The 23,793-nt window shown below is 44.7% G+C and overlaps 1 protein-coding gene across 5 annotated transcripts in view; it reads right to left on the bottom strand.

Annotated features, from left to right (window-relative positions):
- Nucleotides 1–3,569: 3,569 nt before the first annotated feature.
- LOC144326139 (uncharacterized) overlaps nt 3,570–23,793 on the bottom strand; it is a 37,840-nt gene continuing 17,616 nt past the window's right edge. For 4 of the 5 annotated variants that reach the window (XM_077922322.1, XM_077922324.1, XM_077922323.1 and 1 more), the window contains 2 exons: nt 22,602–22,664; nt 3,570–4,256 (listed from right to left, as the gene is read on the bottom strand). In XM_077922322.1, coding sequence (XP_077778448.1) covers nt 4,093–4,256; nt 22,602–22,664 — 227 coding nt within the window. In that variant the 3' untranslated portion in view covers nt 3,570–4,092. Of the gene's footprint in view, nt 4,257–11,979; nt 13,028–22,601; nt 22,665–23,793 lie in introns of those variants that run through there. The other variant, XM_077922327.1, reaches the window with a different exon arrangement.

Below are 23,793 nucleotides of genomic sequence, written 5' to 3'. Positions count from 1 at the left end.
CAGAACCATATGCTGCAAAGTTTTGCTAAGATGTACCATCTCAGCTTAGAAGTAAGGAATAGCATGTTTGAATACTCTCTCATGTAAAAAGCCTTCTGCATATAGAGCAATTGCAAGTTAGGTACACAATTACTTTTCTTTCTTTCTTTGGTTTTAGTGGAGCAATGGAGACATGTTTTTCCTACTGTCTGGGGATAGGCAATTTGAGATAATATCACAAATTTTATGGTCTGGTGTGTGTGTGTTTTTAGTATACCTAAAATCCTTTGCTTATTAGGGGCAACCTGACATTTTCTTCAAAAAATTGCTTTGCACAGATAACAACCATAGAGTTATGAAAATTTTCAAAAGTAGGGGGTCCGTGGCTTGGCTTTTGAAAAATAGGGGGTCCTCAGTAATTAGCTAATTGGGAACCACTGCTTTATATCGTGTTTTCATTATTATGCTTTGTAAAATATGTTCTTAATGTTGTGCACTGCCCTAGGATCTTTTGATAAAGAGTGGTATATAAATGAAATAAATATTACAGCCACCTACTTTGATAATAATAATAATAAAGTCACCCACTGGTCTACCATGACTGGTAGTAGCTCCCCAGAATTTCAGACAAAGGCTCTCTACAAGCCTTAACTGGAAAAGCCAGCGATTGAACATGGGACTTTCTGCATGCAAAAGTAGCCCTAACCCTTGACTGAAATGGATCTAGAAAATCAGTGTTTCTGATGTTGTATGGTGTGAATGTGGCCCTAGTGTTTCCCTGAGACAAAGAGGAAGATGCTCGGAAAAAGGCTTAGGTTGGTATTTCTTCTGATTCCCACTTGCCCCATAGTGACAGCTCCATCCTATCGGTACTTTAGGGCAGATATCTAGTTCCTTATTCAGCAAAGTGAGCAGGAGGACCCCCCCACCCCCCTTGACACCCTTTGAACAACTGTGTGTTATTGCAACCTTAAGTAATAGGGGTATGGCTTCCAAAATATACAAAATTTTACTTAGTAAAGTATCGGGCTCTTTTCAGGGACTATGATCAGTGTGGGTGAGTGATTTGAGCCTCTGGATAGATGAATAAATATGGGAAGAAATATGGTATAAACCTCCACTTAAAACTACCTCTGTAAGAATACAGGAAGCCACATTGAAAACAATTGCTTCCTCTATTCTGAAGTTTGCAAAGTCATACACATTATGCCAGCTAAAGAAGAGGGAGGGAATAAGACCATTAAATCCAGTTTTATCATTGCTTAACAGGACTAAGACAAATCTATCAATTTCAGTTTTCCTCTGTTTCTTTTTTTTCTGGTGTTAAGCTCAATTATTCTATATTTCTGCATCACTTTGTAAATTTCATTAGTGTTATAGTGCAAATTTTCTCTTAAGATGCACATTGTTGAATGTGATACTGCCTAATAAGCACAATTCTGCAAAAAAAAATCTACCAGCAATTTAGTGCAGAAATTTCTCCTAAAGTATCTTTGTATGCAATTGTACACAGCTTTTTAAGCAATTTCTCCTATATAATGCATTTTACATGTTATTTTCACTAAGACATGCATTTTATACATATGTTCACCTAATAAGCACATTTCCTTGAGTTGCCCTGGTATCAGAAATCTCAACAAAAAAGTGGGTGGCCATGGACAGACACATCTCCAAGTAGCTCTGATGCTGACATTCTAGTTCATGATCAATAAGATTTCTGGTTCAAGTTCTGGAAGCCCTCAGTTAAGCAGACTTCAATTTGTATCTGTACAATATTAAGTATAAGTTTAGCCCAAGAGATTTTGTGCACTTAGATCTGCCTTCAGTATTTAAAGGGATTGTACTGTCAATCGTGTGTGTGTGTGTGTGTGTGTGAACTTGGTTGCATAATAAAATGTTTCTATCGGATCATTGTGGCTATACCCTCCTTTTACGAGGCTGAGAATAAATTTTTGCTATGCAGATAATCTGATAGGAGGCACTATATCAACCCCAGGATCCAAGTTTACTCTTTTATACATTCTCCTCATATAATACACTTATTTTATTCAATATGATTAGTCAGTGTTTTTATATAATAGTAAAAAAATACAATGTATGAGTGGCATTAAGCGGGTGCTGGATGCAGAAGGTGGACCATTACGGGCAATGATTGAGTTGAAACCACCAAATTCCATGTATAATTCTGTTTAATATGGATTCCTCCTAGGAACCTAGGAAGCTGCCTTATACTGAGTCAGACCATTAGTCCATCCAGTTCAGTGTACTTTGTGCAACTGGTGCTGACTACACTAACCAGAAATGGCCAATGGCTCTCCAGGCTTTCAGACAGAGATCTTTCCCAGGCCTACCTGGAGATGCTGGAAACTGAACCTGGGACTTCCTGTGTGTCAGGCAGATACTCCGAGCCTTGACTCAGTGAGATAAACAACAAGGGGTGCTCTCCCATTCCTCCTGCAGAAGCCAACTTTTGTTGTTTAGTCATTTAGTTGTGTCCGACTCTTCGTGACCCAATGGACCAGAGCACCCCTTCATGGATCACTGCCTTGCTGTGGCGAAGGGGCTTGAATAACTCTGAGAGGCTATGAGCTATGCCGTGCAGGGCCACCCAAGATGGACAGGTCATAGTGGAGAGCTCTGACCAAACGTGATCCACCTTGGGCAGGAACCGGCAAGCCACTCCAGTATCCCTGCCAAGAAAACTCCATGGACAAAGAAGCCAACTAGACCAGCCATTGAATCTCACTGGTGACAGGATGTCTTCCAGAGCACATGAGGACACCAGGCTAGTTGATGTGGTATGGGGTAGCCCATGTACCACACACATTTTTGCCTTCAAAGAGAGAGGAATGCTGCCCTCCAGCATCTGCCGCCTGAAGCACTGGCCTCACTCTGCCATATGGTAGGGCCAGGCCTGCTCAGGATCCTGTTCCTCCCTGGAACCTATTGCTAGCCTTATACACACACATCAGGAGGTGCCTCCACCCACAGTTTGAGAACTGCACAGACATAGCAATGAAGCTGCATGAGCCTGAGAAGTGCAGGCCTAGCTATAAGCTGTGCTTTCAAGCATCTGGAGCTCATGGACTCCCCGCTCCCCCCCGCCCATGGGTACCACATTCTTGACCTGCTTTGTCCCCGGGGATTTGGGATGTTTACACATCTCACGGTCAAACATTGCAACCAGAAGCGCCTCGAGTCAACCGGCATCCTGCTTTAGCCTTTTGTCATCTGGGTTCAAGAAGCTCCACCGTGCCCCACCCGGGATGTAAGCAGGATGCGGCGTCTGTTTCCTATTGGGAGAATCTCTCTCTCTCTCTTTAATGCCCTCCTTTGATATCTTCTTTAAAGTTTGTTCCCCTTTTTGTCAGTGGGTGGCTGTTATGAGGTGTTAACATGCATCGAGCAGAGGCGGCGGCGGCAGCAGCACAGATCCCACCAGCCTTTTCCCTTTTCCGGCTATTTATCTTAATTGTGTTGGCTCGTCCTTGAGTATCGTCCTGCTCTTTTTCTCTGTGGTTTTTATTTTCCGCCCAGCCACCCCGCCCCTTACCCCGCCCAACTCATCTCCCTGACCCACCCCAACCCCCAGCTTCTTCTGTGTTTTCTTCTTGGAGTGGGAAGCTTTTAGGGATCCTTTGATGTATGAGTTAACAGCCACACTCAGCTTGCTTTGCACCACTCTCTGCTTCTTACAGAAAGAGCAAAGGTGGGAATGAGATGGGCACAACTGCACAAAAGCCTGGTTTGTCAAGGCAGAGTCTAGGTCACAGGGCAAAGGGTGGCAAGAAAAGGCTCATAGCTTCCATCCTCTCTACCTCTCACATGCCAAGTTTGGAACAAATGGAGCAAGCCTGCCTTTTTAAGCCTCAGAAGGATCTCTGGCTAAGTGTCTGATTCAGTTACTGAGCATGGGAATAATAATACATCCAGCAAATATATTGTGGTATGAACCACACTCAACTTGAGCAATACATTGCTTGAGAAAGGGGCGGAAAATAGACCTGGGCTGGATCTAGACACATCAAAAAAGCAATTCAGTTAAACGCGTTGTAAACTTCATACAGGGAAATCCCGTTGACGAAAAACGGGATTCAACAGCGCCATCTGGTGTCACAGTATAAAGAGCTTTATCTTCATGAATGTAGCTGAGTCCCTGGTCCACACAGGAGACAAAATGAAGATGTAGACCAAGGATGCAGGGATGCTTTTGAGATCAAGGACCACATTCCATTCTGGGCAGCCTTCTGAGACCCACATGGAAGTCCTGGGCAGTCCTGGATGCAAAAGTGGGCAGAGCAATGAATGTAAATTTCATCTTTGTGCAGTTGTCTGGTTCCTACATATGCTCACACACCCCTTTGTCCTCCAAGCGAGAGGCATGGTCAGAGTTCAAGGACACATTCCAGACAGGCAAAAACACTAAAGGAAGCTGCAAAGGAGGGCTAGTGAGGGCTATGATGTAGGGCAGGTCCTGAGGGTCAAATTGAGATGGTTGGAGGCCTGTATTTGACACTCGGGCCTGAAGTTCCCCACTACTGTTGTAGAGTGAGGAGAGAGAATCCTGAATCGTAACAATTCAGGCAGGGAGGGGGGGCTATTTTTGAACGAACCCCCAATGAGATAACACACTTGTACACCTGAAAGTAAATGGCTCATGAACAAGAAAGATATGCTAAAACAGGTGTGGGGGCCCAGGGCAGGCATAAGAGGAAGGTGCTCCCAGACAGCTTTGGCTCTGGTGCCCAATTATGCCTCCTGCCTGTGGACCAGTGGTGGAGCTTCATGCTCCGGCACCGGGGGGCGGAGAGCAGGCGGGGGCGGGGCTGGCGTGCATCCTGAGGGCATGGTGCACCATCTGAGTGGCCATGGCACCCAGCACGGGCAGGGGAAGCAGTCGCGATGGCACCCCACCGGGATCACGCTGCTAGAGGCAGTGCACTCCCACCGCACTCCTCTTCCTCCACCAGTGCTGTGGACTAGGCTCATTTAAAATGAAAACAGCATAGAATCACTGAGTTGTTTAATCTCACAATGGATATGCTTGTATTCAGTACAAAATTGCTGCTGCAACTCAAATAGGTTCAGTGGGGATGTAAGAAGGCAACCATTTCTATCCTGACTTGTATTAATCAGAATTTGCTCTGCTTCTGTTCTGCTGCAGTTCAGTTTCTGCCAATTGCTACATTATTGGTCTCGTTAGGTGCCTTATGTAAGTTGCATAACTATTTACATAACACAGTCATTCCAACGCAAAGGAAATGTCAAATCAATGTACAAAAGAAGCCATTGATTATGTTTTGTTTGTGGACTTAAAAAACAACCCAGCAACAATGTGAACGAATACCAGCCATATTTGCTTGAATGATTTCTATTGCTGATGTCAGACAAACATGCAAACTGCAACAATTTCCACTTCCTTTTAGACTTTTCACTAAGGTTCAGTAATGTTTATTATTTGGAGGGATAGAAAGAATGCTAGAATGCACCTGTGTGGGTTCAATTAACAAGAACAGAAAATAATGTAAGAGATCCACAAATTCTGCACAAAGCAAAATAGGAGCATGATACACTAGGGACTTGTGCCAGGAATAGCTAATGGTCATGAAATTAATGTATCACATCATGGCTATTTAAGAACATAAGAGCATAAGAAGAACCTCGCTGGATCAGGCCAATGGCCAACGAATCCAATAGTTGTTCCCACAGGGGCCAAGCAGATGCCTGTGGGAAACCAGCATGCAGGACCTGAGCACAAGAGCAGCACTCTGCCCTCCTGTGTTTTCCAGCAACTGGTATTCAGAAGCGTTACTGCCTCCGACTGTGGAGGTGGAGCATAGCAATTGTGGCTAGTAGTGGTGACAGCCTTATTGTCCATGAATGTGTCCAACCTACTTTCAAAGCCACCCAAGCTGGTGGCCATCACTGCCTCCTGTAGGACCAAGTTCCATAGTTTAACGATGTGCTTGCTATGTGAAAAAGTACTTTCTTTTATCTGCCCCAAATCTTCGAACATTCAGCTTCAGAATTTGTGTTTATGTACTACATTTAAAGGGACGCGGGTGGCGCTGTGGGTTAAACCACAGAGCCTAGGACTTGCTGATCAGAAGGTCGGCGGTTCAAATCCCCGCGACGGGGTGAGCTCCCGTTGCTCGGTCCCAGCTCCTGACCACCCATCATCCTCCAACATGGCCAATGATCAGGGTGTGGTGGTCCAAAGTCATGGGGGCATCGAAGACACATTACTATTTCTGTCTTCAGCATCCTAGAGCCACTCAACCAGCATACAATGGGAGCTTTTTTTGCCACTGTACACTCAAAAGCCAAGATTTTAGGAACAAAAAAACCCACAAGGTGTTTCCATTTCAAGGGAATGGTGTGCAAGTTTTGTTCATGGAAAACACGATTCAAGTCACTTCGAAGGAAGATATTGGAGCACTCCCAAACTTTCCCCCATGTACATACAAATAAAATTGTAGATCTAGCTGAAAGGTCAGATCTGGACTGGTTGTTATAATGTATCTGTTTGTTTGTTTGTTTGTTTGTTTGTTTGTTTGTTTGTTTATAATTATATTATTTTAGTGTCTTAAAAGGGGCGTGGCTGTGAGGGGCATGGCTGTGGCTATCATGAAGGGACCCTGTACTTCTGAATTTGCCACTACACTACTGGCAGCCCCTAACATCTGCACTGGCTACCCCAGATGTCACTGCTACACCACACTGTCAGCAATGTGTGTAGTGAAGGCACCACATGGCATCCTCATTCAAACCCAGGGAAAACCTTGACAGTCTTCTAAATGGATTCCAGTTTTTCAGCTTCCTGCCCCAGTCATCCTTCCAGGTGTGTTTACCTTTCTGATTCTTATTTTGCAGCGACTCCACAATGCTCTTAATCCTTCACATTTCTTTCCTACTTTCTTTATATAAAGAGAATCTAACAGAAGTGAAATTGTGGCATCAGCCTGGCCGTAATCATACAGATGCTGAGGGACAGGAGAAATGTCCATTGCTGGGCAGTAAATGTATACCAAGGCTTACAGAGCAGTATGGGACTCATTCCAGCTCCAAAGTGCCTCTATTTCAAGCAGTCGCCCCTGGATACCAGTCATTTCGGAAGCTGATGGAAAATTGCATCTGTCCCATTTCTTGGTATATATAAAAAGCCACCACAATTCTCATCATGACCACTACCCCCAGGCTCACCCTCATTGCAAGTGACATTCTGTGAACCCTTCTGAAGTTAATAGGGAGGGAGAGAAGAATTCAAAGAACTGCTTTACATGGAGTAGTCAAATTGTTCCTTCCTTCCTTCCTTCCTTCCTTCCTTCCTTCCTTCCTTTCTTTCTTTCTTTCTTTCTTTCTTTCTTTCTTTCTTTCTTTCTTGTAAAATCAAATGAAGCTATTTTGTCAGTGGGTGTTCATCCTCTCCAGTAGGGATCAGAGAGATGCCTGATTCAGTTCTCATTTGAAAAGAATATATTACCGAATTTGTACATTCCAAAACAACATGAAGGCCACCCTTTGAAATCTGCACTTCTCCAAATTTTGCAACTGCTTCACCAGCCAAGTTATGTATACAAAAAGGTATGCACACAGGGTAAGGTGTGCATATATTTGTGAAAACAGCACACAGAAATGCATTGTATTAGGGCGAATTGCTTTGGGAAAATGTGTGCATGAGGCACAATTGCATACAAAAGAGTGCATACTAGAAGAAATTCACGTGAAAATGCTGTGGGGGGGGGTTCATGAGGATTTAAAAAAAAAAAATTGCAGACATGGAAATGTGGGAGAACTGGTAAAATGAAAAAAAGAGAGAAAACAAAAACTGACATATTCCCCCTCCCTGCTCTAGTAGTACGCATGCATGTTGGTGCACACTCACAGATGCAAAGGCCCTATGAAACAAAAACCCCAGAGCCCCTTTAGCATCATGGCTCCAGCTGCAGAGTCCATGGGATTCTGGCCAAATCTATAGTGCCGGAGAGACCGCTAGCATGGGCAGACCCTCTTTTGCTAAAGTGTTTGGAGCACATCATCCTGAGGAATACGCCAGCCATTGGCCGCAGTGAATTTTGCTTTTATTCTCATTGCCTCCCTGCAAAGTCATTCCACATAAAACAATGGCCCCACTCCAAACTGGCTGAAATTGACAGAACAGCTCTGTTCCTGCCAGTGATGCAGGCCAAGAAAGCGTCTGAAAAGAGTTTTCTCAAAGGTTTCCCTGCTGGGTCGGCTTAAGTGCTGCTTTCATATCCCTCTCACCTAAGTCCTTTTTTCTTCCATTAGTTGTAAGGGATACATCTCAACAACCAGACGGTGTAATGAGCCTACCTGAATGGGAACATTTCCTTGGAAGCACACCCAGCCCAAGGAAGACAAAGGGATGGTAGTTTAAGTCTATTGACAAAGCACGTGCTTACAGTAGCTCCTAAAGCACACAGAAGACACACAAATGCCTCTGGTGAGTAAGTACCGTATTTTTAGCTCCATAAGACACACTTTTCTCCTCCTAAAAAGTAAGGGGAAATGTCTGTGCATCTTATGGAGCGAATGCGTGGTCCCTGGAGCCAAATTGCCCACTGTTTCGTAGGGCCACAATGGTGCAAAACTGTGGTTACAAAGCACGGATCCACATGGATCCTCAGGATTTTTGCATTGGGCTACCCCAAACTCACTGTCAAATCACATATCATGTCTGTGGCCACAGCATGAACCACAAAAATCATATATCCACTGTTTCATTCAGAGTATTTTTTTTCTTGTTTTCCTCCTCTAAAAACTAGGTGCGTCTTATGGTCAGGTGCGTCTTATGGAGCAGAAAATATGGTGCACAGCATCTCCTCTCCAGGATTCTCCTCCGAGCTGGACAGTTGGAGCAACAGTACAACTGCACCTCCACCCAGACTTAAGTGCCCTTGCCTGAAGGGGCACATGCAAGCAACTTCTCCTGCACAGCGACTTCTACACAGAAGCTGCTGCTGCTGTGACTGCATTTTCAATCCTTCCTGGTCCTTGGGCACAGCAGGGAAAGAGGTGGTAGGGCTTCTACTGGCCTGGCCCACTCTTCCTCCATTTCTGATGGGCCTGGCACCTCCTGCCCTGTCTTCAACTGCTGAGAATGACTCTTCAGCCCTGGCTCCTGCCACGCACGATTGGATCAGCCTCACAGGACTAGATCAGCCTCTGCCCCTCCCCTGCCTCTGCCACATACACCTTGGAGCCCTGCCAGTCCCTGGCATTGCCACACCACAAGAAAACAGAATGCACTGAGCATTTTGGGCTGCAGATATTGTGGGGCTCATCCTTCAAAACCATTTCCTCCGCTGCTGTTTTCCGGCAGTTTAAAAATTAAATAAAAATCAACATTGTACACACCTCCTCTCCTGTCCATTGATTAAAACTCAAGGCAATGAAAAGGGAAAATCCTCCAGCATTTTAATTCTATAGGCTTGGGGTGGCGCCTTGAAAGGACAACTTAGCCAGGAGTTCAAACTTTATTTGGTCTTGAATCAGAACAGAACTTGAACCATTATTAGAAAGTCCCTGCTGAACTTGATACAAGAATAGGGTTGTTGTTTTATGTTGTTTATGCAAATGTCCAGAGATGAGAAGGAACGTCCAGGATGAAAGACCAGTCTGAAAGGCTAACAATCCAATCTACTGAAATTAAAGAGATTTCAGGAGAAGTTTGATTGGCTTCATAATGCAGCAGCCGGACGGTTACCTAGAAGGAGACATTCTGAACATATCACCCCAGTGTTATTCCAGTAACTAGTTAGGCCCATGGGGCAGAGATTGCCAACCACTGTCATCACACAGGTTGCCAATTTGCTTCTTGGTGTGACTCAAACTGCGACTCTTAAGTTAGACTTAAGAGAAAGGGGTATCTGTAATTGGGAGACTGATAGGGTGCTGCTTTTGGAGAAGCCATGTGAACTCTCAGGCACGACTGCAAAGTGGGATGATGAGGAACAGAGAGACTCCTTCGTGGGGATGGTTGAACCTATTGATTTCATTTCTCCATTTCTCACTTTTTTGCTCTTAAGTTCAGTTCAACACATTTCCAGATGGGCTTCCAATTTTTTATGCCCTTACAAAAATTCAGCAGGAAATTTCCCCTCATATATACATGTCTACATGCAATTCTGCCCAGTACACAAAGCAATTTTTGTAAAGCAAATTCCCCTCATAACAATGCATTTTTGTATGGTATTTTTGAAAATACAGTGGTACCTCGCATTAAGAACCTAATTCGTTCTGCAGGTCCGTTCTTACCCTGAAACTGTTCTTAACCTGAGGTACCACTTTAACTAATGGGGCCTCCTGCTGCTGTTGCACCGCCGCCACACAATTTCTGTTCTCATCCTGAGGTAAAGTTCTTAACCCGAGGTACTATTTCTGGGTTAGCGGAGTCTGTAACCTGAAGCATCTGTAACCTGAAGTGTCTGTAACCTGAGGCACCACTGTATATGCATTTTATGCACACTTTACCCTAGTGTGTGCATTATTGTATGGCTCGGGATGCCAGCAACTAACTTCTACTCAAAGCAGATCCAATGAAATGAATGGGCCTAAATTGATCGTGCTCATCAATTTCAATGCGCCTACTCTGACTGGGACTAAAATTGAATGCAACCCATGACATAGCTGGATAACTGAACTGTGAAATTCATAGAGTTGCCAGTTTCAAAGGATGGGTGTGTTTTGGTCCATGTATTGTCTTGGCAAGTGAAATTGGGTAAGTTCATTCCTGCATTGCACAAGGTTGGACTAGATTGCACTTGGGGTCCCTTCCAACCCTACAATTTCATGATTTTATAGACAAACAGAATTTATTTTCTCTACCACCCCTAGTCCTGGGGTACTCTGATGAAGTTAAGCAGGTCTTAGTGCTGTTGGTGCCTGGATGGGAAACTGCCTAAGACATGTAGGCCACCTTAGGTTCCCTAATGGAAGGAAAGTGGGGTATTAATGCAATAAATTAAGTAAAGACAATGAGAACACTGCAGTTGCTCATGCAACTCAGTGACAGAGCATCTGGTTTGCCTGCAGAAGGTCCCAAATTCAACCCCTGGCGTCTCCAGATTACAATAGGATCCAGTTTAAGGAAAAGGGTACAGTCATACCCCATGTTGCGTTTCTCTCTTCTTACGGACTTTCAGCTTACGAATGTGGCAAACCTGGAAGTGTTTACTTCCAGGTTCACTGCCCATGCATGTGCAGAAGCGATCTGCGCACTTCACTCATGCGCAGAAGCGCTCAATCGTGCCATGCATATGCGCAGAAGAGGCGCTCTAGTTGCGGACTTTTCGGGGTGCAAACGGCACCCCGAAACAGATTAAATCCACAACTAGAGGTACCACTGTATCTTGACTTGAAACTCTTGGAGAGCAGCTGCCAATCAGAGTGGCCGATGCTGAGTGGATGCACAAGTAGCATTAAGCAGCTTTCTGCATTTCCCAGGGCAAATATATAACCGAATTTTCTACCCAGCAGGTTAAATTGGAGAGATACAACCTTGCAATAATAATAATGATGATGTTGATGATAATAAAATCAAAGGACTGATACATGTTTGAATGAACAAATAACCTCTGTTTTGGAACATTTCGCTATCAAGAGGGGGAGGGGTCTTTGCAGGTGGTTGAGCAAAGCTCTCGGGACCTAAAGGGGAAACTGTCAGCACCTCTGAAGCTCCGTCTTTTTCTCCCTTGTTTTCAAATTAAGTCCATTCTTCAAATGACAAAGAGAGATAAGCCCTCTGAACCACCTGCCTGCCTCCGCTGCAGTAGCAGGACCCAAGGCCTAATCATCTCCTAGTCCTAGGCCAGATATTTTATGCTCACGAAAGGCAAGATCCTAGATAAGGGCCGAGGAGAGGCCAGCTGTCTTTCCAGGAAGCGTTTTCTAAGGACAGTGCCCATTTCTTTCAGCCTTTGTATCTGCTTTCCGCATGTGACAGAGTCACAAAGAAAACAAATATCCAAAACGACCATCCCCAAATGCTGTGTTTATTTGTTTATGCCCTGCCTTTAAGAATAGAAACGCTTCCAAGGCAATTTACAAAGAAATAAAAGGAACAATATTTTAAGGTAAAAATGCAGCAGCAAAAATGTATATGGACCTAATGCAAGATCAGTCCAGAAACAGCTTTGCCGACAAATCCATGGAGGAAACGCTTAACAATGACTAACTAATCATAATCCCTGTGTTTCCTCCAGTGTGCCCTTCTGAAAACCAGTTGTCGGGAATACCAAGTGGGGAGAGCGCTGTTGTGCTCAGGTCCTTCTTGTGAGCTGAACTGGATAACATAACCCAGCAAAGCTCTTCTCAGGTTCTTATTATCAAAGCATGCTTAATTCCATACCTAAATGCCATGTGGCTTGATGTTAAGCTGGTAGGGGAGGGAATTCCACAGCTGTGGAGCCACTGCTAATAAGACCCTATCCCCAGTACTGATGGACCTAAATTCTGCTAATGACAGAGCAGAGAAAAGGGACTCTGAAGGCCTGAGTAGGTCCTAATGAGCCTGGACTATCCTCTGAATTATCTGATCTTAGACCATTCAGAGCAGAGGTAGCCAATGTGCTGCACTCTAGATATTTTTGGACTTCAAAGTCCATCATCCTCAACTATTGGCCTGTTGAGCTGGGCGTTGGAGTCCAAAATTTGTAGGTCACCACATGGGTTATTTCTTTCTTTTCAAAAAAATTTTTATTGATTTTCCAAAATGTTAAACAAACAAACAAACAAACAAACAAACAAACATAAATCATAACTGAACTTAATCCAATCTTAGTAACATTTTTAGGTAACTTCCTCAAATCCCCCTAGCTGAATTTCAGTGTATATCATTGTAACAGTTTTCCAAAACACCACATGGGTTATTTCTGATTTAGAACTTTAGGTTCACCAGAAGTTTAAACCGAGCCCAGAAACAAACTGACTTGCTAGCTTTCTGTGGTAGCTGCATTTTGAACCAATTGACGTTTCCGGCTGTCTTCTCCCGATGCAAGAGTGAAGAGTGCCTCTCATGACACACATCCTGTAAGGCAATAAAAATGAGGCATAAAACAGCACAGAATTTTTAAAACTGAAAAAACACAGATTACCAGGGAGCCACCAATTAAAAGACTAAGACAGCATTTATTTTTTGATTTTTTTAAAAAAGCTGGGGGGGGGGGGGAATAAAGCACTACATCTTTGGGGAAGTCATTCTATAATTAGTCTGCTAGCCCAATAGGTTCTTTCCATGGTAGTCACCTATTGCAGCTATCTTTGGGGAGGCACCTAGAGAAGGTTTTCTGGGTTTAGTAGGTATGGGAAGAAGCAAACCTTAAGGTAGCCTTGTCCCAAACCACAAGGAGGCTTAAAGGTAGAAAAGCAGTATTATAAACTGCTCCCAGAAACAGACCAGAAGTAGGTGGTGGCAATGAAGCATTGGCATAATGAGTTGTATCCAATGTTAGTCATACTCAGAGTAGACCCATTGAAATTGATGGGCATGACTAACTTGGCACCATTAATTTTAATGGCCCTAAAGGTAAAGGTAAAGGTACCCCTGCCCGTACGGGCCAGTCTTGACAGACTCTAGGGTTGTGCGCCCATCTCACTCAAGAGGCCGGGGGCCAGCGCTGTCCGAAGACACTTCCGGGTCACGTGGCCAGCGTGACAAAGCTGCATCTGGCGAGCCAGAGCCGCACACGGAAACGCCGTTTACCTTCCCGCCAGTAAACGGTCCCTATTTATCTACTTGCACCCGGGGGTGCTTTCGAACTGCTAGGTTGGCAGGCGCTGGGACTGAGCAATGGGAGCGCACCCCGCCGCGGGGATTCGAACCGCTAACCTTTCGATCGGCAAGCCCTAGGCGCTGAGGCTTTTACCCACAGCGCCACCCGCGTCCCTTTAATGGCCCTACTCCAGCTAAATTCTACTAGTAGAAATTAGTTGGAGACAACTAATGTTCAAATTGTCCAGTCCCAGTGAATAATCTTGCAACTATATTCCAGATTAATTAAAGGTTATGGACCGTTTTCAAAGACAAATGGTGGATGATTCAGTTCAAGTTAAGGATGAACCTACCAAAGCTTGAGGGTGGAGCAGCCACGTTACCTTCAGAAAAGTGTACGGTTCAGTTTCCAACTACAAGGATCAAGTCAGCTAGCAGATGACAAGAAAGACTTGGGAAGCCAATTTATCCTGAGTCAGATCCATTGGTCCATCTAGCACAATATTGTCTACATCAGGGGTTGGCAAGGTTTACCTCACCTGGGCCGGTTCACTCCAGCAAGGATACCTCCATGGGCCGGATTGCCCGTGATTTCCAGAGTCTGCGCAGATGCGATTTTCGGCACCGCGAAAGCGAGACCCTGTGCCACGCTGCGTCGGTTTAGTGCAGCGTGTGGGGACTCACTGAGTGGGTGGCTCAGTTCAGGGGTGGCTCGTGGGCCAGTTAAACTACCCCCATGGGCCACTTGTGGCCCATGGACCTTAGGTTGCCGACCCCTGATCTACATTGTATGGCAGGGACTCTCCAGGATTTCCGTCAGATGGTCTTTTGCAGCCCAACCTGGAGGTGTCAGGGATAGAATCTGGGATTTCTGTATGCAAGCCAACTGCTCTACCACTGAGCTACGCCCTGCATAGCAACACAGGAAGTTGTCTTACATCCAGTCCAATATTTCTGGATGGGAAAACGAGACAAACATACACCGCCCAAACTCCTCACTCTTTCTCCCAACCCTCGCATCTGAATTTGCATTCTTTCTCGCCTTCCCCCCGCCTGAATTCCTCACTCTTCCTACCATCCATCCTGCCTGAAGTTGTGCTCTTTCTCACCCCCACCTGTCCAATCTTCATGTAGCAGCCACCCCTTCCCTGCCGCTTTACCTTCACTGGCTGTCTTGCCACCGCTGTGGCTAGGCCTCAGCTGTAGGCCTTCTTTTAGCCTTATTGTGGGCTATTCTGCCTTGCCATGGCCGGCGGAAGTGGTGCACCCGCTTCCAGAAGTGTGCTATGCTCGCTTCCGGGTGTACTGTGGTGGCAGCAGAGGCCATGGTGACAGCGGAAGAGGTCATGTCACAGGTTGCTCCGGCCACCCCAGAAGAGGTGGCAGAGGCGAGGAGGGAGAAGTGGGACCCACTGGAATTCAAGCAGAAGCAGGAGCGGCTTCTGTGAATCCGTTACTGTTAAGTTGTGGGTGAACATATCAGACGACACAGCGATTCTTCAAACAGCTCTTGTTTATTCACAGAACAGAACAGAACTGAACTGAAGGGTTCAGCCAGCCTGCTTATATAGAGCTCCACTAAACGCAACAGTAACCACTTTCTGTAACTATCCAATCACTGAATGTCACTTTCAATCCCTTATTTGCATAAGTGGACCTGAGTGAAAACTATCTACAGTATCCCCTTGCTGGCCCAGGGTGAGAACTTCAGTACATAACAGTTACATCCCACTCAGTTCAGATAGACTGGGTACTAGGACCATAGTGTACACTGACCCGCAGCAGCTCTCCAGGATTTTAGACAAGGGACCTTCTCATCCAGTCTAGAGATGCTGGGAACTGAACCTGGGACCTTCTGCATGCACAGAAGATGCTCCCCCACTATGCTATGGCCCTTCTCCATGGCATGTCTCTCCATGAGAAGCCACTGGCAGCTGGAGTACCCAATGCTGGGTTAGATGCATCTGGTATAAGGCATATTTCCAAGTTCCTGATGCCTTCTAAAGTAAAGAGCTGAGGGGTACACCAAAGAATTTCTGTGCTAAGCATTCATTCAATTTACGTAAGAGTAATTTATTTCAGAGAGAGAAAAGCCACCTATTTCTAAAACAACAACAAATGGAATATGACCTTAATCTGGTGTGACAGCAGTGGTGTGTGCGCTCCGAGCACCGGCAAATTGCACCGAATGCGTGGAGAAGGAACACAGCCTGCTTTCGGATAGGCCACCCAGAAAAAGCCGTTCTGCTCTGGCCAATGAGCTGCTCCCTTCTCAGCTGAAAATTCCCCTCCTGAAAAATGAGGTGTGGCCCAGTTTTTGCAGGGGGAAATCACATGATACGGGCATGAACCCCTTCGCTAGCTAAAAACAGAGTCTCAGCACAGCTGTTTGCCATTTTGTCTCTCATGTACATGCCGCCCTGCCCTCCATCTGAGCATTTCCCTATGTTCCCTTTAATATTCCTCTCTTGCTTTCAAACACCTCCCTGTGCCAACATCCTTCAAAACCCTTTTATGGAGTCACAATTTCGTATAAATAGCCTTTGCAGCTAGCCAGGTGCTCTACAGCCATCTGAAACCTTGAAGCTGGTGAGCCTTGGACTTTGTTATTTTAACACATTTGCAAATAGGTGCCTATTTTATAGTTTTGTTTTTCATCTTTTCATCTTTGCCTGTTGTTATAATTGTTCTCTCCATGTTATAGACATTATAAAATATAATAACAACAACAGCAACAGCAATAGCAATAATAATAATAATAATAATAATAATAATAATAATAACTTCACAAAAAATAATAAGAATAAGCTAGTGTAGTGGAGAAAGTCAAAGCCTCCTAGAGCCGACTGCATGTCTCTGTCACCTAAGCACGCCTTTGCAATCTGCAGAAACGTTTTGTCCCAAGCCCCGGAAAAGCCCCAGCACGTTTTCTATTGGCTGTCGCAAGACAATCAACCCCATTAATTTATCAGAAAGGGACCTGCTTTTTCACTTGTAAAGCCAACAGCCACTCAGCAAGCAACAAAGGCCACCTTCAAAAAAAAGTCGCAAGCGACAACAGATGGGCCTTTGATTAGAAAGCTGTTTGAAATATTTCTAAATATCTTGAATCACCTGCCGAAGGTCAAGGGAGCTCTCTGCCACTTCACTCAAACCCTCCTTTCAACCTGGGCACTGCCCTTTTGCAGCAAGTTCTCAACCCAACATCTAGAAGGAGCTGCCAAACAAATCAGACCTGGACATCAGGGAAATCTGAAGGTGAAATCCTGCCTGCCTTTTGGACCCGACTGCCTACCTGTCTTTTCAGGTGAATGCCGATATTCCATACGGCTTGCCAGCTTGTCAGCTACAAGGCAGGTGACCTTCCAGCCTGTGATGTGACAAGTTAATTAAAAAGACCAACCCTATGAAAAATGAAAGGGACCATAGGAGCACAAGCCTACAAACTAGATTGGGCTGGAAGGATCTGCTCTGCACAGCGATGGGGCTTTTGAAGTCACTTAACTCACCTGTTAATTTGCTTTTACCTTCATCTAAGAGGGACTGAAGGTTGCTTCAATAGGATAAAGATGGCAAACATCAGTGGAAGCTTTGTTTAACTAAAATAGTGTAAGATGAGCCCTGCTGGATCTGGCCAAATTGTTTTACTTGCTTTATTCATAAAAATGTCTCAAAGCAACTTACCAACACAATAGAAATACAGTGGTGCCTCGGGTTACAGACGCTTCAGGTTACAGACTCCGCTAACCCAGAAATAGTACCTTGGGTTAAGAACTTTGCTTCAGGATGAGAACAGAAATTGTGTGGCAATGGCACAGCAGCAGCGGGAGGCCCCATTAGCTAAAGTGGTGCCTCAGGTTAAGAACAGTTTCAGGTTAAGAATGGACCTCCAGAACGAATTAAGTTCTTAACCCGATGTACCACTGGACTCTAATCAATTACATAAACACAAAAACATAAAAACAACTCTTGGCACCTTAACAAACTGCAGCTCCCATAATTCTTTGGGGCATTCAATGTTGGGCGGGGAGGATGCGGTACTCCAGAGCAAATCTCTGTCTCAAATAAGGTAGAAGCACCCCATATGTAATCAGAGTTTATCATTTTTCTATAAGCCACTTCCTTGGTGGATGGGATAGCAATTAAGTAAGCAAAGGAACCAACAAACATAGGACATACCCAGCCAGACTATCATCATTGGGGATCTGCTGCAAACAAGCAAATGTTGTGCCCCAAAAAAGAAAAAGTCAATTTCCAAAGGAATCCATCATTGGCCCAGCCTCTGTGCCCATAAACACTGCTCTACAAAGTCTGAGCACACTAATTTTTACAGTCATTTAAGGCGAAAAAACATCCAAGTGGCAGTATTCCACAGCATGCTTTTGACTTAATTTGCAGGAAATGAAACAATATCACTCAAGGGAGCCGCATCTCGACAGCACCCTGCGCAAGGTAACCAAATTCTCTTGAATTGTATTCTTGTATTGTCACTGATGATCCCATAGGGTAATAGGAAAATCAAACACAGCCAGTCGCCAGAGTGACACAGTGGAGATTAATGTCAACTTTTATCTGTCAGTTTGACGAGCTCTCCCGCACTGGCATGAAATTTTAAAGGTGCGGTGTCAAAACAAAATGAAAAAGCCGTAATGTTCTCAATCTACTGTTCTCAGAGGGATAGGAGCAAAGGAGAGGAATAGAGAGAAATCAATTTAACGATCAAGAGCACGGATACTTGACTTTCTCTATTGCCTTGCTAGCTTGCTTGCTTTCCCCCTCCCACTCCCAGCCTGGAAATGGTTGTGGGTTTTATTTCTTGAAGCTAAATCACGAAACGATGCAAGAAAGGAAGGAAGGACAAATAATGTGGAAAAAGAAGCACACTCCGGATTTCAAATGCAACAGTTCGGTTGTATTTTCCTTCATGTCTTCTTAAGGACAGGGGCACACAACTACTGCCAAAATTCAGCCCTATGTCATTCTCCTCCACTCTCTCCCCTGTGACAAAACCAAATGCACTCCATTAAACTGGCCGCTGCTTCTAAAGATGGAGAAGGATGGAGTGCAATCATATCTCATCACCCTTTGTTGTTGTTTTCACATTCCGAGGAGAGGAGAAGAGAGGAGCTCACGACTGACATGCTTCACTCAGAGAAGGGCAAATCTGTCAATTTTGTTTTTCCTCAGTTTTTCATTGTTCCAATCTGAAGTTTCTCGTTGTTTCCAATTTTCCACATCAGATTGCAATGTTTTGTAAAACTCCTCATGAAAATTATAACCAGCATTTTAGTGCAAATTTCTCTTAATATGCAGATTCTGAATGCAGTTTTGACTTGCATGCACATTTTTGCACATTTTGCATTTTTTGCAATTATTCTTCCAGTTTCGTATGTTATTTTGCATTTTTGTATGTTATCTATGCATTCATATGCACACTTTCCCCTAGTATATGTATTTATGTCCACATTACTAGGCAAGAGAACTGCATTGCAAAATTCAGAGAAGCGTGGATTTCAATGATTTTCCTAATTTTTCAGGAAGTATGAATCAGTTATGTTCACCTTGAAATGCAAAGTGAATTTCTTCCCCCAGCTCTAATCACTCATATAGTTTAATACAGCCCTTCCGCTTTGAATGAATGAATGAATTTTTATTTGCGTCAGACATCAGCTTCCTTCCACTTCCTATAGCAGTACACGTCACCATCTACCTGTCCCCATTCTCACAGTGGTCACCTAGATGCTTCTACGGGAAGCCCACAAGGAGAACTTGAGGACAAAAGCTCTCTCACGACCTGCAGTTTCCAGAAACTGGTATTCAGAAGCAATACTTCCTTTGACTGTGGAGGTGGAGCATAGCTATCATGGCTGATATCTAGTAGCCATTGATAGTTCTGGAGATCTTAAAAGAAACACACACTATTTTCGTTGGACTAATAAAGTTATTGTCCCACCATGGATTTGGGGTTTTCTTCTTCTTTATGAGTCAACACAGCTATCTCTACTTCTGATTACATTGACCAGAACATTGGAAATAGAAAGAAAACTGGTGGTTTTCATGAGTCCCCTGGAGATGTTATGGAGAGGATGGTCAGGTCCTGAGGGGGAATGGGAAGAGCTCAGGGATTGAGAGGACCTTGGAGAGGGTCCTAGAGGGATGGAGAAGTGACTGCTGGACCCTAAGAAGGGTATGAGCATACGGAGGGGGCCAGAGATTCAGGAAATGAAGATCTGAATCCATGGGAGGAACCAGGTACAGTGGCAGAGGAGTGCTTTGCCCTTCTGACATTGGATAGCCCTAGTCAGACACCTCCTGTGGTGGAGCTACCTCCAGCACCTCCTTCTTCAGGGGAGATGACTGAGACTAAATCAGACACTGAGCCTACATTAACACCACATCCATCTCCAAGGACATGAAGATGCCAGTGCTGACAGAATTCACAAACCCAACCCACTCAAAGGAGTGCCTGTTTGCCTGCCCAGTTCCAGGACATTGGCTGTTTGCCATGCTAAGGGCTGTGCCACCTCATTCTTCCAAAGGAAGGTGCAGGGGGCATGTTGCTTGTTGCATCAACATCTTAGCTTGACTTAGCCACCACTTATGCACCTATTACACCTTGTAACCTTGCCTATGTACTGATCTGATTGATGCATTAAGGACTTTAGTGGAAACAGAACTGGGGATCTAAGTTCTTCATCTGGCAGTGGGGACCAGGACAGTGGTGGTGGTGGTGGTGGTGACAGTGGTGGATTTAGGGCAGCATGACCAGTTTCACTACACTGGATGCCAAGGCTAGGGGGTGCGGCAAGGCATTGCAACTATGAGGTAGTGAATTGAGCAGAATGGAAGACGAGAGGTGGGGGGCACCAAATTTTGTCCTCACACAGGGTGACACTGAAATTTGAAATACCAAAGTCAGCCCCTGGTGGTGATGATGAAAGCAGGAGTTGTTAGCTTAAGAAAATGTGAGCAAATGAAACTTATGGTGGGGTGGGGAGAAGAGCACACACAACAGCATCTGACCTTTGAAGTTCCCTTGAAAAATGCCTCATTGAAGGGAGTAATGAATGCAGGATTGAAACAATTTGATAAGCACCTACAGGTTATGCCTTTGGATAATTACAGGTTGTCACAGGGATGAGATGGAGATCTTGGACATGCTTATTACTTTAATTCACCGGTGGGAAGGTCATAACAGACCATCAAGGAGTTGTTTTTGATGGAAGGGCAACAGAGAAAAAACTAGGCAATTAAGAAGCACAATCCACATTTTTTTGAAATGAAGGAACCGGCCCTGTTCTCACAACCAAACATAATGTTTTTACTCCGGGACAAAGGAGTGTAGCCCAAACTCAGCATAAGGCAGAGATGATGCCAAATAGATGTGCTGACTTTGAAATGGTAGCTCAAGTTGTTTGTGACTGCTGTTATTTTAAACAGCATGATTTTGCAATTCCCAGGATCTCCATTTTGGGAAGGTCAAAATGGATGTCTATTTCTCTCTTTCTACCCCTCCCCCCTCCGGCTGTTACATATTGGTGCACCTATGAATTCCTTCGGAATGGAATGACTGTTGAACCACTCTGGAACTAATCGGTCTTTGAAGGGAATAGGGGTCTTCTAAGGCAGAGGTTTTAAACCTTTTGGAGTCTATGGCTCCCTTAACCAACTACATTCTTTCTGCGGCACCCCTGTGAGGTTCAGGAGCCCAGTTATGTCACCCCTTGCCTGCAGGGCTGGCAGCCTCTCACCCTTTTTCGAACACCCTCCCTTGTGGAGTGTTCCCTCAGCCTCCTCTCCTCTCCCCTCTACTTGGGAGTCTTCTGGACAGCTGCTGCCGCCGTCCCTGGTCTCCAAGCTGCCCCCCTGCCCTGCCCCGCCCCAAAGAGAGGTGCCTCCCAGAGGCACCATTTGCCTGCAGAGCTATAAGCCAGGGCTGCTGCAATAAACAGCTGTGCAAGCCTTTGGGAGGCAGAGACGCAAGAAAGCATCAGAGAAGGGAGGGAAGGAAAGGGGGACAGAGGCCAGTGTTGCCCATAGCACCCCTGACCATCATTCAAGGCACCCCAGGGTGCCACGACATACTGGTTGAAAACCACTGTCTTAAAGTAAAGGACCCCAGACGGTTAAGTCCAGTCAAAGGCGACTATGGGGTGTGGCACTCATCTCGTTTTTCAGGCAGAGGGAGCTGGCGTTTATCCAGAGACAGCTTTCTGGGTGGCTAACATGACTAAACCACTACTGGCGCATGGAGGACCATGATGAGTGCCAGAGTGCATGCAAATGCTGTTTACCTTCCTGCCACAGTGGTACCTATATATCTACTTGCACTGGTGTGTTTACGAGCTGCTAGGTTGGCAGGAGCTGGGACAGAGCAACGGGAGCTCACCCCATCTTGCAGATTCGAACTGCCGACCTTCCTATCGACAATCCCAAGAGACTCAGCGGTTTAGACCACAGTGCCACCTGCATCCTTGTAGGGTATCCTAATACCACTCAGCACCCTTAACAAACTACAGCCCCCAGGATGCATTGGGAGAAGCCATGACTGTTTAAACCAATATGATTCTGCTTTAAATGTATAATGCAGATGGGGCCAAAGTTCATCTTTGGGCAGTTAACGCTTTGTCACATCCTTGTAAATACCCTTAAACTGATCCTTCTGCTAGTTACTGAAGTAAGGCAGATTCATAAATAAATCTTCACTGTATAGTAGTTACATTAAGAAAACTATCTCCTGTGGAGAAGTTGCCACTGATACCAGGTGTAAGAAAGGAGCAAAGCACCTTTGTGTTCATTTGTTCATTCAACTCCATTTTAGTGTGGGAAGTCAAATGGGGAAATTTTGCAGCTGGAAAATCTGCTTTAAATATACACACATACTACCCACCTGGTGCATGAGTGTCCAGAGCATTTCCAGGAACAGTGATGCTTTGGATGGGGAAATAACTTTCTGAAATACAAACAAAAACAAAAACCAGGTCACCATCTTCAGAAATTTTTTTTGCACAGCAGTATTCAAAATGCAAATAGCCGAGGCGCATTAAATATTAAACAAAAAAGACGCACTTCCTGTTTTGTAATTAAAACTCTTATTTCATATTTCACACTGCGCTATGGAGAGGTCACAATGTAATTCTGCAAGGTTTCACAGCTTCCTTGTTTGCAAATAAAGTGTGTGGGAACAAGTAGAAAAGGAGGGGGTGGGGTGAAGCATCCATCAAAATTCATATATTAGTGAAAATAACATACAAAAATACATTATTTGGTGGGAAATTTTGCAAAAAAAAGTGTGCATTAGCCTAAATTGCATACCATTGTGTATGTTGGTATAGTTCATTGCATTAAAATGCTGGTGAATTTTCATGAGGACCAGTGCTTCTGCATAAAAAAAACACAAAAAAGGAAAATGGAGTGGAATTGCAGAGAACCTAACTTAAGTTTCAGCAGGTGAGAAACAGATTTGCCCATCCCTAATGATCTTCCATGACTCTGTCCAAACTGTAATCTCCATAGGCAGTGATCTGACTTTTTACATATATATAATACTGGAAAATGTTAAGTTTGTAGATGATGCTGTAGAAATAACTGCAGTGGCAATAACAGCAATGTTATTGTCATTGCAGGAGGAGGGGCTCAGTGGCAGAGCACATACACAAGGTCTCCAGTTAAATCTTTGGTGTCTCCTGTACAAAGAATCAAGGCACAGGTAATGTGAAAATTTGCCTGTGCCATAAACCCTAGGGAGCCCCTGCAAAGAAAAGCAGTCAGTGATGGGATAGATGGACAAAACGTGTGATAAGGCAGCTTTCTATGTCCTGTCACAGGATGGGAATCCCTTAGGGAGGGAAGTCATCATTACACAATGATGCAGAGCATGCTTTGCAAGCAGAAGGGCTCAGGTTCAGCCCTCAGTATTTTCACCAAGAGCAACCTTTGCAAACCCGGTGACCTCCAGATGTTTTGAATGACAACTCCTGCCATTTGCAGCCAGCATTGGGAACGTTGTGCTGGCAGGGACTGATGATGGGAGTTGTGATCCAGATCTCTGAAGAGCACCATGTTGACGAAGGTTAAGTTAA

The sequence above is a fragment of the Podarcis muralis genome, chromosome Z (assembly GCF_964188315.1).
Source record: "Podarcis muralis chromosome Z, rPodMur119.hap1.1, whole genome shotgun sequence".
Lineage (NCBI taxonomy): Eukaryota > Metazoa > Chordata > Lepidosauria > Squamata > Lacertidae > Podarcis > Podarcis muralis.
Note: the sequence above shows the minus strand (reverse complement) of the source record. Positions and strands in the feature narration are given on the sequence as shown.